At 39.5% G+C, this 17,080-nt stretch overlaps 1 protein-coding gene across 1 annotated transcript; it reads left to right on the top strand.

Annotated features, from left to right (window-relative positions):
• The first annotated feature begins 321 nt into the window (after positions 1 to 321).
• Positions 322 to 3,088, top strand: LOC104116388 (receptor-like protein Cf-9 homolog). The gene is made up of 2 exons (XM_070188576.1): positions 322 to 2,666; positions 3,005 to 3,088. The coding sequence occupies exon 1, from the start codon at positions 1,537 to 1,539 to the stop codon at positions 2,632 to 2,634; it is 1,098 nt and encodes a 365-aa protein (XP_070044677.1). The 5' UTR covers positions 322 to 1,536; the 3' UTR covers positions 2,635 to 2,666; positions 3,005 to 3,088.
• The last annotated feature ends 13,992 nt before the right edge of the window (positions 3,089 to 17,080 follow it).

Here is a 17,080-nt window from a genome sequence, read left to right as displayed (position 1 = left end):
ATAGAGTTAGTAGATGAAGAAATAACTAGAGTTTTAATGCTACTCTTCCTTGGTAGAAGAGTTCTAGTTGATCTCAACTTCTAACTCCTCCCTTATCTTGGATAGTGTTCTTTTTTATTAAGGAGTCTTTCTCCTTATCAATTATGCAACCTTTTCGATCAGGAGATATCAATTATACCAAGTTAAGCTTATCTCCTTCACGTGTATACCACATGCTCGAATCTGCCCGTGTCTATGTACACAAGGGATGGACCTGGTTCATATCTGAATTTCCTTTATCAATCTTAAAAATTAACCTTCACTTGGGCCAACAGATTCTTCATAATTTGACCCAATTAATAGAGCTTGATCTTAGTGAAGCAAACATCTCTTCCACCATTCCTCCAAATATCTCTTTTCATATAACAACTCTGACGCTTGACAATACAGGATTGCATGGGGCATTACCTGAGGGTATTTTTCACTTGCCAAACTTGGAAATTCTTAATTTAGGATTCAATTTTCAGCTCAGTGGTTATTTTCCAAAGACCAAATAGAACTGCAGTGCATCTCTGAGGGAGTTATATCTCTCTGAAGTGAAATTTTCTGGTGATATTCTGCCCGAATCTTTTGGCTATCTAACTTCATTGCAGAGACTGGATCTTACTTCTTGCAATCTCTCGGGGCCAGTTCTGGAATCTCTTTGGAATCTCACCTGTATTGAAAGACCGGTTCCTCTGTTTACAAGTGGACTGCAGAATCTGGAGGTACTCTCGCTATCACATAATTCCCCGAATGGAGCAATACCATCATGGGTATTCTCCCTCCATCACTACGTGAAATGTATTTGAATGATAACCACTTTTTTGGTCAACTTGAGGATTTCAAGTCCAATGCACTAGTCCAGATTGCATTAGGAGGCAATCAATTGCAAGGCCATCTTCCCAAGTCAATTCAAATCCTTGTGAATCTAACACTACTTCATCTTTCGCCTAACAATTTTAGTGGCAATGTAGAAGTCAACTTCTTTTCAAACCTCAAACAACTTTTCTATCTGGATCTTTCATATAATAGTATTTCGCTGACCAATGACAACAACGTCAAGTCTACCTTGCCCGGATCTCTTACACAGTTATTCTTTTTCGGTTGTGAAGTAAATGAATTGGACTTTTTAAGATCAGCAAAGAATATTATTTCCTTGGATCTTTCAAATAACAATATTGAAAGAACAATTCCTAACTGGGCATGGTTTAATTGGATGCACTCACTAGGTTATCTTAATCTATCCCACAACATATTGACAAGTATTTACCATATTTCATCATTATTTCAACTAGTTACTCTAGATTTGCGATCCAATTTTCTTCAAGGATTGCTACCTATTCTACCGTCCTCTTTAAATTATTTTTTCATATCAAGTTATAGTCTCAGTGGAAGATCCCCTCTTTTGTGTGCAATTTGACATCATTAATAGTTCTTGATTTAGCAAGAAACAATCTGAAACGAGCAATTCCACAATGTTTGGGTAACCTAAGTGACTACCTCTAGGTTTTGGATATGCAACACAATAGTCTTTCTGGGAATCTCCAAATAACTTTTAGAGTTGGAAGTGGACTTAAAAGCTTCAACTTGCATGGCAATAAGGTAGAGGAAAAAATCCCAAAATCCTTAACCAATTGCAAAGAGTTGGAAGTTCTTGATTTAGGAAACAATCACCTAAATGATACATTCCCTATATGGTCGGGGACTCTTCCAAAGCTACAAGTTTTAAGCTTGAGATCCAATAAATTGCATGGACCCATCATAGCTTCAAGGACTAAAAACTTGTTTCCTCATCTTCAAATATTGGATCTCTCTTGCAATGCATTTACAACAGAGCTGCCAACAAGTCTCTTTCATCATTTGAAAGCCATGATGAGAATTGATCAAACAATGGAGCCACTAAGTGATGATAGATATTATGAAGACTCGGTAATTGTGGTAACAAAGGGACTGGAGCTTGAAGTTGTGAGAATCTTGTATTTGTACACCACTATGGATCTTTCAAACAACAAATTTGAAGGACATATTCCTACTATTTTGGGAGATCTCATTTCGCTCCAGATGTTGAATTTATCTCATAATGGATTGCAAGGTGGTATACCGCCATCACTTGGAAATATATCTCTAGTGGAAACATTGGACCTTAAATATAACCAGCTTTCGGGAGAGATACCGAAACAACTTGCTTCTTTTACGTCTCTTGTATTCTTAAATCTCTCCCACAATCATCTCCAAGGATGCATTCCTCAAGGACCTCAATTCGATACATTTGAAAATAACTCATACGAAGGTAATGATGGATTGCGTGGTTTCCCAATTTCGGAAGGTTGTGGAAGTAGCAAGATTCCTAAAACAAACAACACAACACGCGTTTTGGATGAAAAAAGCACTTCTGAATTTCTCAATGATTTTTGGAAAGCTGCTCTTATGGGATATGGAAGTGGACTAATTATTGGATTATCCATTGCATATATCATGCTTTCGGTTCGAAATCCCAATTGGCTTTCTTGGATTGTTGAAGAACTAGAACACAAAATCACCATGAGAAGGCGAAAGAAGCAGCGAGGCCAAAGGCATTACAGAAGAAGAAGAAGAAGAAATAATGGTGTCTAGACAAGTTCTAGTCGTCCAATATGTAATTTCAGGTATATATTCATATTAATCTCTATATCTGATATTTTTTTTCTTAGTTTATATTAACTGGTATTCTAGGGGGTCACGGGTTCGAGCCGTGTAAACAGCCTCTTGCAGAAATGTAGGGTAAGACTGCGTACAATAAACTTTTGTGGTCCGATCCTTCCCCAGACCCTGTGCATAGGAGACTTAGTACTGTTTTTTTATATATTAACTGGTATTGTATGTCTTCATTTGAATATATCTTGCTTTATTGGCTTGCTAAGTGTATCTTTATTAATGCATGGGAATTGAGATTATTTATTATGTATGTGACTCGTTCATTTTAACTTGTATGAATTAAATGTAGGCAAAGAATGTGTCCAGTTGAAATACCAGGAGAATGGGAAAAGACTCTGTACTATAGATGTTTCCAACATCAACTGTCACAGGGAACATGAAGATTAATAGATGCTTCTGAAATTCTTTTTTGTGCTGTAAATGTTGCTGTAATTTTTGTTTTTGAAAATAGAGAAAACAGAATAAATTCTGGTCTTTATTATCGTACGATTTAAGTATATTGTTTAAACATGCATTTTTTCGTATTAATTTATTTTATAAAAGGTGTAATCTCGCAATTAATTGTTTTTTATTTTCTTTCAATACAAAAGAAAAAAAGTATTTTTTTAACAACACTGCAAAATAATTATATGGCATAAAGGAAAAAAAAGAATAAGAAATAGCAGACTGGTGGGTGGGTGGAGGGGGGGGGGGGGGGGATATGAGCAGTGGCTATGGTGCATCTTGTGGTTTTTGTTATGTTATTATTTTCATTCATAAGGCTGCGGTAGTAACTTTGCATTAGCTGATTATTTATATAACCAATGGTAAGGTTTATTTTTTGCCTATCGGTGAAAGGTTAAGTAGGCGGTTAGGCATAAAAATTGTAATTTTTTGAAAAAATGTAGCATTTGAAGTAAGGTTAAAAAATAATATTTAAAATTTAAAATTATGTTTAGATATGCATTTCACTTGAAAAAATATTTTAATTTTGTGAATGGAAAAAAAATTAAAAAATTTGAAAAAGTGGTCCAAGCTAATTTTTGGTTTTTGAAAAACTCATTTTCAATTTCTTTTCAAAAACTTGTAAAATTTCATGAACAAACATATTTTTGAAAAAAAATTCGAAAAAAGGAAACTTTTTTTTATGGACAGACGGGTCCTAAATCTTTGCATACGGAGTGGTGACTTTTAGTTTTGCGGTTGCTTATCTTTTCTACTATTTGAGTTACTGTTGCATTTGTATTTATTTAGCAGACTTTTAAGAACATATCAAATTGTTCTTATATTGCAGAAAAAATTGATAAAATTAATTTTATCAATTACCACTTATTAAATTGTTTAAAAAATCCAGTTTTCTAATGAATATTTAGCCCTTAATTAACTGTAGAAAATAAGCTTATTAAACATGTCTAACATCAAAGTGAGCATTATATTTTTCTAGCGATCGTTTAAAATTTCCATGAAATTGTTCTTGTATCATTTGGATGTCTTCGTTGTTGTCATTAAAGGTTATGGAAGTGCTTATGTCATTAATACTATGTATATGTATAAATTAGAATTAAAACTGTGTAAATTTTGTATAAATATTTTATTTGAACTCACTCGACAACTACTATTTTACGACTAAAGTTATGTACTTCTAAAATTGAACTCGCTTGCACAAAATTCTAGGTCCGCCACTGGGATCACAAGCGAAGGCGGACACTCCTCCTACCTAGTATTTTCTAATTACGGCATGTTTTAATCACTTGATTGTACGATCAAAATTTCTTTCTAGATTGGTCTCTTTCTATTTTTCTTATTTTATTGCAGGCATGTACTATAATTTGCAAGTGCATGGGCAAGATTTTCTTCCTTATATGAGTGCAGCCATGCCCTTTTTAATTCAATGTATTGTAACGATCCGATCGGTCATTTTGAGTATTACAATCATGTTCCCCCATTTACTGTTCTATCTGTGCTTTATAGTTGTATTATGACCTATCGGATTAGTTAATTTGGATCCGGAAAAATTTCGAAATAAATTGAGACACTTAGTCTCATAATGAAAAGCTTAAGTTGGAAAGGTCGATCGAATGTTGATTTATGTGTAAACGACATCGGATTTGAATTCTGAAATTCAGTAGCCCCGTATGGTAATTTTGGACATAGGAGTGTGTCCCAAAAATTATTTAGAGGTCCGTAGTGAAATTTGGCTTGAAATGACGAAAGTTGAATTTTTGGGAAGTTTGACCGGAGGTTGACTTTTTTATATCGGAGTCGAAATCCGATTCTGGAAATTGAAAAAGTTTTGTTATATCATTTATGACTTGTTTGCAAAATTTGAAGTCATTCCGGATTGATTTGATATGTTTCGGCACAAGATATAGAATTTGAAAGTTTAAAGTTCATAGGTTTTGATTTGAGGTGCGATTCATCATTTTGATATTGTTATGTATGATTTGAGATCTCGGGTAGGTCCGTTTTGTGTTATGGGACTTTTAAGTATATTGGAACGGGATCCCAAGTGGCTCGGGTGAGTTTCGGACGAGGTTCGGAGCATTTTGGAAGTTTTGGCTAAAGCTGGTGTTGGCTGCTGGTTCTGGTGTGATCGCACCTGCGGCTGGGTTACGCAATTGCGGTGGTCGCAAAAGTGACAAAGCAGTCGCAGAAGTGAGGGAGTGCTGGCTGGGGAGGGATCGCAGAAGCTGATCTTCAGGCACAGAAGCGTGATCGCAGATACGACCATGGCCATCGCAGAAGCGGCATGTCTCGCAAATGCGAGCCTTTTTTCCGCAAATGCGAAAACGCTGGGCAAAACCCCTATAAGTTCGAGGTTCGATATTTTTACCCATTTTCCGGATTTAAGCTTGGTTTGGGCATTTTGGAGAGGAATATTTTTACACAACTTGGGGTAAGTGTTCTTGACTCCCTTGTGATTATATTTCATGAATTAATCTTCATTTTTTGTGTAAGATTATCGAATCTTCAAGAGAAAATAAAGAAATTTTTTATAATTTCATAAAATAAATTTTCGAGTTTTGAATACCGATTCGGAGTTAGATTTGAGTGAAATTAGTATGGTTGAACTTGTAATTGGATAAGTTGTCGGATTTTGTGAGTTTCATCGGATTCCGAGATATGGCCCCATGAGCGATTTTTGAGTGTAGTTTCGAATTTTGTAGGAAAAATATTAGTATTTTGATATGGAATTAATTTCTATAATTTGAGTAGACTGAATCAATTAATTGTGACGAGATTCGATCCGTTCAAAAGTTGATTCGCGCAGAATGGAAGTTCAGGAGCATTGTTTAGCTTGCTCGAGATTGGATTCGTCTTGTTCGAGGTAAGTAACTCTTCTAATCTTGGAGCTGAGGATATGAACCGTGACTATACATGGTATGTGTTTGGTGTTGAGGTGACGCTCATGCTAGGTGACAGGTGTGTGGGCATGCACCGTATGAACTGTGACTCCGTTATTTCTGTGGTACTGTGTAGTTACCTGAACTTATCTGTAATCATGAAACCTCTACGTACTAGAGTTATTAAGCTGTGATTCATGTTAGAAACCATGTCTGGGCTACATGCTTATTCTGTTGGGACCAACTGAGGTCATTACTATTGTTGATTTATTTACTTACATTGCAATATCATACTCAATCATATTCATTCATTACATATCATATCTCAGTCTCTGTTGTTATTTGTTTCTATATCATATCATCATTTTGGGATACATCATGTCATTGTGAGCCCGAGAGACTGGAGAGGTTAATGACTGAGTGAGGCCGAGGGCCTAATTTTTGAGATATTGATTCTATAGCACGTGAGTTGTCCGTGTGGATTTTAGCGTTTGTGCTGAAGGAGCCCCTTCAGAGTCTGCATACCCCCCAGTGAGCGCGGTTGATTTATATTGAGGGATGGATCTTCCCTAGATATGGATCTTGTTCGAAGCATTTATACTGGGGATGGATCTTCCCCACAGGCTGGATTGGCCCTACTCAGTACTGATGGTCAGTTGATGTATATATTCCGGGATGGATCTTCCCTGGGCCGGATTGGCCATATACAGTACTGAGTGATTGAGCATGATGAGTTGAAAGTGTGAGACGGTGAGATTGAGTACTCTGAGATGTGAGTACATGAGTTCATCTCTGAGATACATTGCATTGACATGCACACATGACATACAGTCATAAAGATGTATCTTCCTCATGTTGTACAGTATTACGTCATTCATGACTTCTCATACTTATTGGCATATGGGCATAGTGATGCATTTTACACTGGCTATCTAGAAAGAAAATGAAACATCTTATTTATTGTTGAAAGGATTTTTGGGGAAATTGTTGTTTTCAAACTTACTCATATTTTTGGCAACTTCGGTAAACGACTTGGGTTTTCACTGATACATTTGAAAGGCAGAACTATTTTCAGAAATCATGATTAAGATGAGCATTTTATCTCTGAGTTACTTCTTTTATTACTTGTTTTATGTTGTTATAGACTGTTACTGGCTATTGGTGTTGGACCCAACCTTTGTTCCAGCTCGTCACTACTAACAAACCTAATTATCACGACCCAAAATTCACCTAGTCGTGATGGCACCTAACCCAACCCGTCAGGTAAGCCAATTAATAACTATCCGATTAAATTAATATTTAACTGATTCTAATACACTCCCCAAGGACTGGTAGTATAAATCATGAGCTTCTAAGATTAGAATTTACAAAGCTGGTATGAAATGAATACATTATCTGTTCGAAATGTACATAAACAGATTTTTATAAATCTAAGGCTACCTTGAACAAGAGGCAGCTACAACCGAAACACAAGTACGTCTTCAATTCCATCTCTCGTCGATCACAGCAACATCAACAACCAACATCTGCACGCAAGGTGCATAAGTATAGTATAAGTACAACCGACCCCATGTACTCAATAAGTAACAAACCTAACCTTAGGTTGAAAGTAGTGACGAGCTGGAACAAAGGTCGGGTCCTACACCAATAGCCAACAACAGTCCATAACAACATAAAGCAAGTAATAAAAGAAGTAACTCAGAGATAAAATGCTCAGCTTAATCATGATTTCTGAAAATAGTTCTGCCTTTCAAGTGTATTAGTGAAAACCCAAGTCGTTTACCAAAGTTGCCAAAAATATGAGTAAATTTGAAAACAGTAATTTTTCCAAAAATTCTTTCAACAATAAATAAGATGTTTCATTTTTTTTCCAGATAGCCAGTATAAAATTCATCACTATGCCCATATGCCAATAAGTATGAGAAGTCATAAATGACGTAATACCGTACAACATGAGGAAGATACATCTTTATGCCTGTATGTCATGTGTGCATGTCAATGCAATGTATCTCAGAGATGAACTCATGTACTCACATCTCACTATCTCACACTTTTAACTCATCATGCTCAATCACTCAGTACTATATATGGCCAATCCGGCCAGGGAAGATCCATCCCGGAATATATACATCAACTGACCATCAGTACTGAGTAGGGCCAATCCAGCCCGTGGGGAAGATCCATCCCCATGTATAAATGCTTCGGACAAGATCCATGTCCAGGGAAGATCTATCCCTCAATATAAATGAACTGCACTCACTAGGGGGTGCAGACTCCGGAGGGGCTCCTTCAGCCCAAGCGCTAAAATCTGCACGGACAACTCATGTGCTATAGTATCAATATCTCAATCAGTCCCTCGGCCTCACTCAGTCATCAACCTCTCCAGTCTCTCGGGCTCACAATGACATGAACTAGCCCAAAATGATGATATGATGTAGCAACAAATAACAATAAAGATTGAGATATGACATTCAATGAATGAATATGACTGAGTATGACATTGCAATGTAAGCAAATAAATCAACAGCAGTAATAACCTCAGCGAGTCCCAACAGAATAAGCATGTATCCTAGACATGGTTTCTAACATGAATCACAGCTCGATAACTCTAGTATGTAGAGGTTTCATGATTACAGATAAGTTCGGGTAACTACACAGTACCAAAGAAATAACGTAGTCACAGTTCACAAGGTGCACGCCCACACGCCCGTCACCTAGCATGTGCGTCACCTCAACACCAAACACATAACATGTATAGTCAGGGTTCATACCCTCAGCTCCAAGATTAGAAGAGTTACTTATCTCGAACAAAACGAATCCAATGTCGAGCAATATAAACAATGCTCCATAACTTCCATTATGCGCGTATCAACTTCTGAATGGCTCAAATCTAGTCACAATTAATTGATTCAGTCCACACAAATTATAGGAATTAATTCCATATCAAAATATAATATTTTTCTCACAAAATCCGAAATTACACTCAAATATCGCTCGTGGGGCTCACATCTCAGAATCCGACGAAACTCACAAAATCCGACAACCCATCCAATTGCATGTTCAACCATACTAATTTCACTCAAATCCGACTCCGAACCCGTATTCAAAACTCGAAAATTTGTTTTATGAAATTATAGAAATTTTCTTATTTTTCTCTTGAAGATTCGATAATCTTACACCAAAAATGAAGATTAATTCATCAAAATATAATCACAAGGGAGTCAAGAACACTTACCCCAAGTTGTGTGAAAACATTCCTCTCCAAAGTCGCCCAAACCGAGCTCCAAAGTCCGAAATATGGGTGAAAATATTGAACCCTCGAACTTAAAGGGGTTCTGCCCAGCGTTTTCGCATTTGCGACCTTCTCTTTTGAGGGAAAAAGGCTCGCATTTGCGAGACATGCAGCTTCTAGGATGGCCATGGTCGCATCTGCGATCGCGCTTCTGCACCTGATGATCTGCTTCTGCGATGCCTCCCGATCCAGCACTCTCTCGCTTCTGCGACTTCTTTGTCGCTTCTGTGACCATCACACCTACGCAACCCAGCCGCAGGTACGATCACACCAGAACCAGCAGCCAACACCAGCCTTAGCCAAAACTTCCAAAATGCTCTCAACCTCGTCTAAAACTTACCCGAGCTACTCGAGACCCCGTCCCAATATACCGACAAGTCCCATAACACAAAATGGACCTACCCGAGACCTCAAATCACACATAACAACATCAAAACGATGAATCACACCTCAAATCAAAATCTATGAACTTTGAACTTTCAAATTCTATATCTTGTGCCGAAACACATCAAATCAATCCGGAATGACTTTAAATTTTGCACAAGTCATAAATGAAATAACGAAGCTATTCTAATTTCCAGAATCGGATTTCGACTCTGATATCAAAAAGTTAACCCCCAGTCAAACTTCCCAAAAATTTAACTTTCGTCATTGCAAGCCAAATTCCACTACGGACTTCCAAATAATTTTTCGGACATGCTCCTAAGTCAAAAATTACCGTACGGAGCTACTGGAAACATCAGAATTCAAATTCGAGATCGTTTACACATAAATAAACATCTATTCGACTTTTCCAACTTAAGCTTTCAATTATGAGACTAAGTGTCTTAATTCATTCTGAAATCTCTCGAGACCCGAACTAACTAATCTGATAGGTCATAATATTGTTATAAAGCATAAATAGAGCAGTAAATGGGGGAACGAGGCTGTAATACTCAAAACAAATGGTCGGGTTATTACATTCTACCCCACTTAAACATACGTTCGTCCTCGAACGTGCCAAGGGTTGTTTTCAAGCCATCAAATCACTATTACATCTTACCACGCACGTACCCGGGGGTGACCCACGTCATGACCCAAAATTCCAACCTGTCATGATGGCGCGCCTATCTCAATACTAGGCAAGCCGATAATCTCCATAAATCACAATTTCTCTTTAAGTTTGAAAATACAATAATTAGATACAATACAAAATCTCACAAATACTGATATGAACACTCCCCAAAGCCTGGTGTCACTGAGTACATAAACAACTAATTGTGAATACAAGTCTGAGACCAAATAAAGTAAATAAGAAGATAGGAAAGGAGAGGCAAGGTCTGCGAAACATGGTAGCTACCTCAGAATCTCCGAAAAATTAACTACGCGAAAGGATCAACACCCGCTATGTCCGGGAACACCTGGATCTGCACACGAAGGCAGGGTGTAGTATGAGTACAACCAACTCAGCAAGTAACAATAATAACGAAGGAACTGAAAATAATGACGAGCTACACAGTTATAGTTCACTTTCAGTAATTCCAGCAAAGAATAGACATGCTTTCAATCCGGCAGTTTAGGTCAAATCAATTTTATACAGTTCAATTTCATGTAATCTGGATATAAAATCTTTCAGAGATTTCACAACAATGACAGATAGCAACCAAGTGCAACAACAAATGCAATGCAAGTACAGCCTCTCAGGAAACAGTCACTCACATCATCACAACAGCTCAACCAATCGGCTCTCAGCCCTCAGCACTCACACTCAATGGGTACCCGCACTCACTAGGGGTGTGTACAGACTCCGGAGGGGCTCCTACAGCCCAAGAGCCATAATCTGCACGGAAAACTCACGTGCTATAATATCATGCACGGATAACTCACATGCCATAATATCTTTACCTCACCGACAAGCCCTCAGCCTTACTCAGTCCTCAACCTCTCTAGTCTCTCGGGCTCTCAGAAATCACAAAGATCAATCCATACAAAGATAACATAATGTATCAACAAATATCCAGAAAGACTTAGGTATAATACGCAAAAAAAAAATCATGACTGAGTACAAAAGAGCAATTAGCAAATAATTCAACAAGTACGCGACCTCTGCGGGTCCCAACAGTACTATAACGTAGCCTAAACCTGATTTCTAACATGATTTACAGTCAAATCTTTTCAACACATAGAGAGCATATAACTACCAATAAATTATTCAACTATACAGTTTCCAAGGGACGGACCAAGTCACAATCCTTTCGATGCACGCCCACACGCATGTCACCTAGCATGTGTGTCACCTCCAAAATAGTCATATGACAAAAATCCGGGGTTTCATACCCTCAGGTCCAGATTTATAACTCTTACTTACCTCAAGTCATGAAATTCTTATTCTGCAATGTCCTTTCCTCATGAATTGGCCTCTAAACGCCTTGAATCTAGCCATAAATAATTCATTTCAGTCAATAAAATTTATTGGAATTAATTCCATAAAAAAATACTAATTTTTCATAAAAATCCAAAATTTAGCTCAAAAATCGCTCGTGGGGCCCACGTCTCGGAACCCGACAAAAGTTACAAAATCTGAAAGCCCATTCAATCACGAGTCTAGCCATACCAATTTTACGAAAATCCGACATCAACTCGACCCTCAAATCTACAAATCTTATTTCCAAATTTCTAAGTTCCAATCTCCGATTTACACCTCAAAATCATGTAATCTAGTCGGATTATTCGATAATAATTCAATATTATGGAGTAGAAATGATCACAAGGGACTTACCTCAAGTTTTCTTTGAAAATCTATCAAAACTCGCCTCTCCTCAAGCTCCAATTTGTCAATAATGACGAATGGGACGAAGTCCCTGTTTTTATGATTCTTCCCAGACAGCCTCGGTTTTGCCTCGATCTTGGCCTTCGATCGAGGTCCTAGATCCTAGGCCTTGATCCTGGGCCTCGATCGTGGCTTCGATCCTGATCCTCGATCATGGCCCTCGACCTCGGTCTTCGACCCTGCCTTCGATCGTGGACCTCGACCCTGGGCTCGATCATGGCCCTCGACCCTGGGCTCGATATGGGCTCGCATCTGGGCTCGATTCTGGGAGATGGAATTTGCAGCAAAAGGAAATTGCAGCAACTATTTTAGTCCACTTTTTAATCCGTTAACCATCCGAAACTCACCCGAGACCCTCGGGAACTCAACCAAATATACCAACAAGTCCTAAAACATCATACGAACTTAGTCGAGTCTTCAAATTACATCCAACAATAATAAAAATACGAATCACACATAGATTCAATCCTAATAAACTTTGAAACTTTCCATTTCTACAAGCATCGCTGAAACCTATCAAATCACGTCCGATTGACCTCAAATTTTGCACACAAGTCATAAATGATATAACAAACATATTAAATTTTCAGAATCGGATTTCGACCCCAATATCAAAAAGTCAACCCCCGGTCAAATTTTTCAAAAATTCAACTTTCGGCATTTCAAGCCTAATTCCTCTACGGACCTCCAAAAATTCTTTCGGACATGCTCCTAAGTCCAAAATCACCATACGGCTATTGGAATTATCAGAATTCGAATCCGAGGTCGTTTACACATAGGTCCATATCCGAGCAACTTTTCTATTTTAAAATTTGCAATTATGGGACTAAGTGTCTCATTTCACTCTAAATTCCTTCCGGACCCGAACCATCTAACCCGATAAGTCATAAATTAATTATAAGGCATAAATTGAGCAGTAAATGGGGGAACGGGGTTATAATATTCAAAATGACCGGCCGGGTCGTTACATTCTCCCCCTCTTAAGCAAACGTTCGTCCTCGAATGAGTTTAGAATAATACCTGGAGTCTCAAATAAGTGTGGATATTTTCTCCGTATCTCCTACTCAACCTTCCAAGTAGCTTCTCCGACTGGCTGGCCTCTCCATTGTACCTTCACTGATGCTATGCTCTTTGACCTCAGCTTTCGAACTTGTCGGTCTAAAATAGCCACTGGCTCCACATCATAAGTCAAATTACTGCCCAGTTGTACTGTACTGAAATCCAGAATATGAGACGGATCCCCGACATACTTTTGGAGCATGGATACATGGAACACTAGATGAACACCTGATAGACTAGGTGGCAAAGCAAGTTCATAAGCCACCTCCCCAATTTTCTGAAATATCTCAAAAGGCCAAATAAACCAAGGGCTCAACTTGCCCTTTTTCCCGAACCTCAACACACCCTTCATGGGTGAAATCTTGAGCAGAACATTCTCCCCAACCATGTGAACAACATCACGAACCTTCCTGTTGGCATAACTCTTCTGTCTAGATTGTGTCGTGCGAAGCCGTTCCTGAATTACTTTAACCTTCTCTAAAGCATCCTGAACCAAGTCAGTACCCAATAGTCTAACCTCACCCGGCTCAAACCAATCCACCAGAGACCGACACCGTCTCCCATATAAAGCTTCATACGGAGCCATCTAAATTCTTGACTGGTAGCTATTATTGTAAGCAAACTCTGCAAGTGGCATAAATTGATCCCAAGAACCCCCAAAATCAATGACACAAGCGCGTAACATATCCTCCAATATATGAATAGTGCGCTCGGACTGTCCGTCCGTCTGAGGATAAAATGTTGTACTCAACTGAACGTGTGTGCCCAATTCTCGATGCACTGCCCTCCAAAACTGTGAGGTAAACTGCGTACCCCGATCTGAAATAATGGACATCGGCACTCCGTGTAGGCGAACAATCTCGCGAATATAAATCTCAGCCAACCGCTCCGAAGAATAATTTGTACCAACTGGAATATGTGCGGACCTGGTTAGCCGATCTACAATCACCCAAACAACATCAAACTTTCTCAAGGTCGGTGGGAGCCCAACTACGAAGTCCATGGTAATACGCTCCAACTTCCACTCCGAAATTTCAAGTCTCTGTAGCAATCCACCCGGTCTCTGATGATCGTACTTTACCATTTGACAATTTAAACACCGAGATACAAACCCAACTATATCTTTCTTCATCCGCCTCCACCAATAGTGCTGCCTCAAATCCTGATACATCTTTGCAGCGCCTAGATGAATAGAGTACCGCGAACTATGAGCTTCCTGGAGAATCAGCTCATGCAAACCATCTACATTAGGCACACATAGCCTGCCCTGCATCCGTAATACACCGTCATCTCCAATAGTGACTTCCTTGGCATCACCGTGCTGAACCGTATCCTTAAGGACAAGCAGATGTGGGTCATCATACTGGCGCTCTCTGATGCGATCATATAAAGAAGACCGAGAAACTACACAGGCCAAAACTCGATTCGGCTCCAATCTAATAAAATGATTAGCCAAGGCCTGAACATCCAAGGCTAAAGGCCTCTCTACTGCTGGTAAGTATGCTAAGCTGCCCAAACTCTCCGCCTTACGACTCAAGGCATCGGCCACCACATTGGACTTTCCGAGATGATAGAGAATGGTGATATCAAAATCCTTTAGCAACTCCAACCACCTTCGCTGCCGCAAGTTAATATCCTTCTGTTTAAACAAATGTTGTAGACTCCGATGATCGGTATATACCTCACACTGGACACCGTACAAGTAATGCCGCCAAATTTTCAAGGCATGAAGAAAAGTTGCTAACTCAAGATCGTGGACTGGATAATTCTTCTCATGTACCTTTAACTGTCTGGACGCATAGGCAATCACTGTACCGTCTTGCATCAGCACTGTGCCAAGACCAATACGCGACGCGTCACAATACACAGTATAAGACTCTGAACATGTAGGCAACACCAATACTGGAGTTGTTGTCAAAGCTGTCTTGAGCTTCTGAAAGCTCTCTTCACATTCATCCGTCCACCTGAACGGAGCACCTTTCTGGGTCAATTTAGTCATATGCGATGCAATAGACGAGAATCCCTCCACAAAATGATGATAATAACCGTCCAAGCCAAGAAAACTCCGAATCTCAGTAACTGAGGATTGTCTGGGCCAATTCTGAACTGCCTCTATTTTCTTCGGATCCACCTTAATTCCTTCATTAGACACTATATGTCCCAAGAATGCCACCGAGCTAAGCCAGAACTCACGCTTAGAGAATTTGGCATAAAGTCTCTCCTCTCTCAGCCTCAGTAATACAATACCCAAGTGTTGTGCATGCTCCTCCTGGCTACGTGAGTACACCAGAATATCATCAATAAATACTACGACAAATAAATCAAGATATGGCTCGAACACACTATTCATCAAATGCATAAATGTTGTTGGGGCATTGGTTAGCCCAAAAGGCATCACAAGAAATTCGTAGTGGCCATAACGAGTTCTGAATGTCGACTTTAGAATATCCGAATCCCGAATTTTCAACTGGTGATACCCAGATCTCAAATCAATTTTGGAGAACACCCTCGCTCCTTGAAGTTGGTCGAATAAGTCATCAATACGCGTCAAGGGATATTTATTCTTGATTGTCACTTTGTTCAACTGCCTATAATCAATGCACATCCGCATAGTACCATCTTTCTGTTTCTCAAACAGAACCGGTGCACCCCAAGGTGACACACTTGGCCCAATAAACCCATTTTCAAGGAGTTCCTGAAGTTTCTCTTTCAATTCTTTTAACTCAGTTGGTGCCATACGATACGGAGGAATAGAAATAGGCTGAGTGCCCTGCACCAAGTCAATACCAAAATCAATATCCATGTCGGGTGGCATACCCATCAGGTCTGCAGGAAATACATCCGAAAAGTCTCGCACGACCGGTACTGAATCAATAATATTAGTATCAACATCAACATCTATCACACAGTCCAAATATGATAGACATCCATTTCCAACCATACGTTGGGCTTTCAAATAAGAAATTACCATGCTAGGAACAAAATCTAGAGAACCTCTACATTCAACCTTTCGCAACCCCGGCATCGTCAACGTCACGATTTTTGTGTGACAGTCCAGAATAGCATGACATGGAGACAACCAATCCATACCCAGGATTACATCGAAATCAAACATACCGAGTAATAAGAGATCAACTCTAGTCTTCAATTCCCTAGTAGTTACCACACACGACCGATACACACGGTCCACAGTAATAATATCGCCCACCAGTGTAGATACACAAACATGTGAAACTACGGACTCACAAGGCATATCTAGATAATGAGCAAAATATAATGATACATATGAATAAGTGGAACCAGGGTCAAATAATATAGAAGGCTCCATGTGGCACACTGAAACAATACATGTGATCACTGCGTTTGAGGCAACAGCATCTGGCCTGGCAGGAAAAGCATAGAATAGAGCCTTCCCGCCACCCGATCGACCTCCCCCTCTTGGGCGACCCTTAGCTGTATGACCCCCACCCCGAGCTGGCTGGACGGGTGGTGTAACTGCTGGTGCTGGTGCCATTGGCCGAGAACTCTGTTATGGAGCCCCACTCAACAGCCTAGGACAGTCTCTCTTGAAATGACCCAATTCTCCGCACTCAAAACAACCCCTCCTTTCATGAAACTGCTGCTCCTGATAACCCGAAGAATTACATGTAGAAGCCTGAGCAGACGAGGCATGATGAGAACTCTGCGCTGGTAGTGCACTGAATGAAGACTGGCCTAAGTGAGCATTGTAAGAATTGTGGCTAGATGATGCACCACGATGAACTGGACGACCCGCCTGAGCGTGTCTGTAAGAACGGCCCCTACCGCGGTAAAATTGACCCCCTGAAGGAACACCGCTGAAATCACCAGAACCACGAGGCCTTTTAGCATCCCTCTCAACCC

The sequence above is a fragment of the Nicotiana tomentosiformis genome, chromosome 11 (assembly GCF_000390325.3).
Source record: "Nicotiana tomentosiformis chromosome 11, ASM39032v3, whole genome shotgun sequence".
Taxonomy (NCBI): domain Eukaryota; kingdom Viridiplantae; phylum Streptophyta; class Magnoliopsida; order Solanales; family Solanaceae; genus Nicotiana; species Nicotiana tomentosiformis.
Note: the sequence above shows the minus strand (reverse complement) of the source record. Positions and strands in the feature narration are given on the sequence as shown.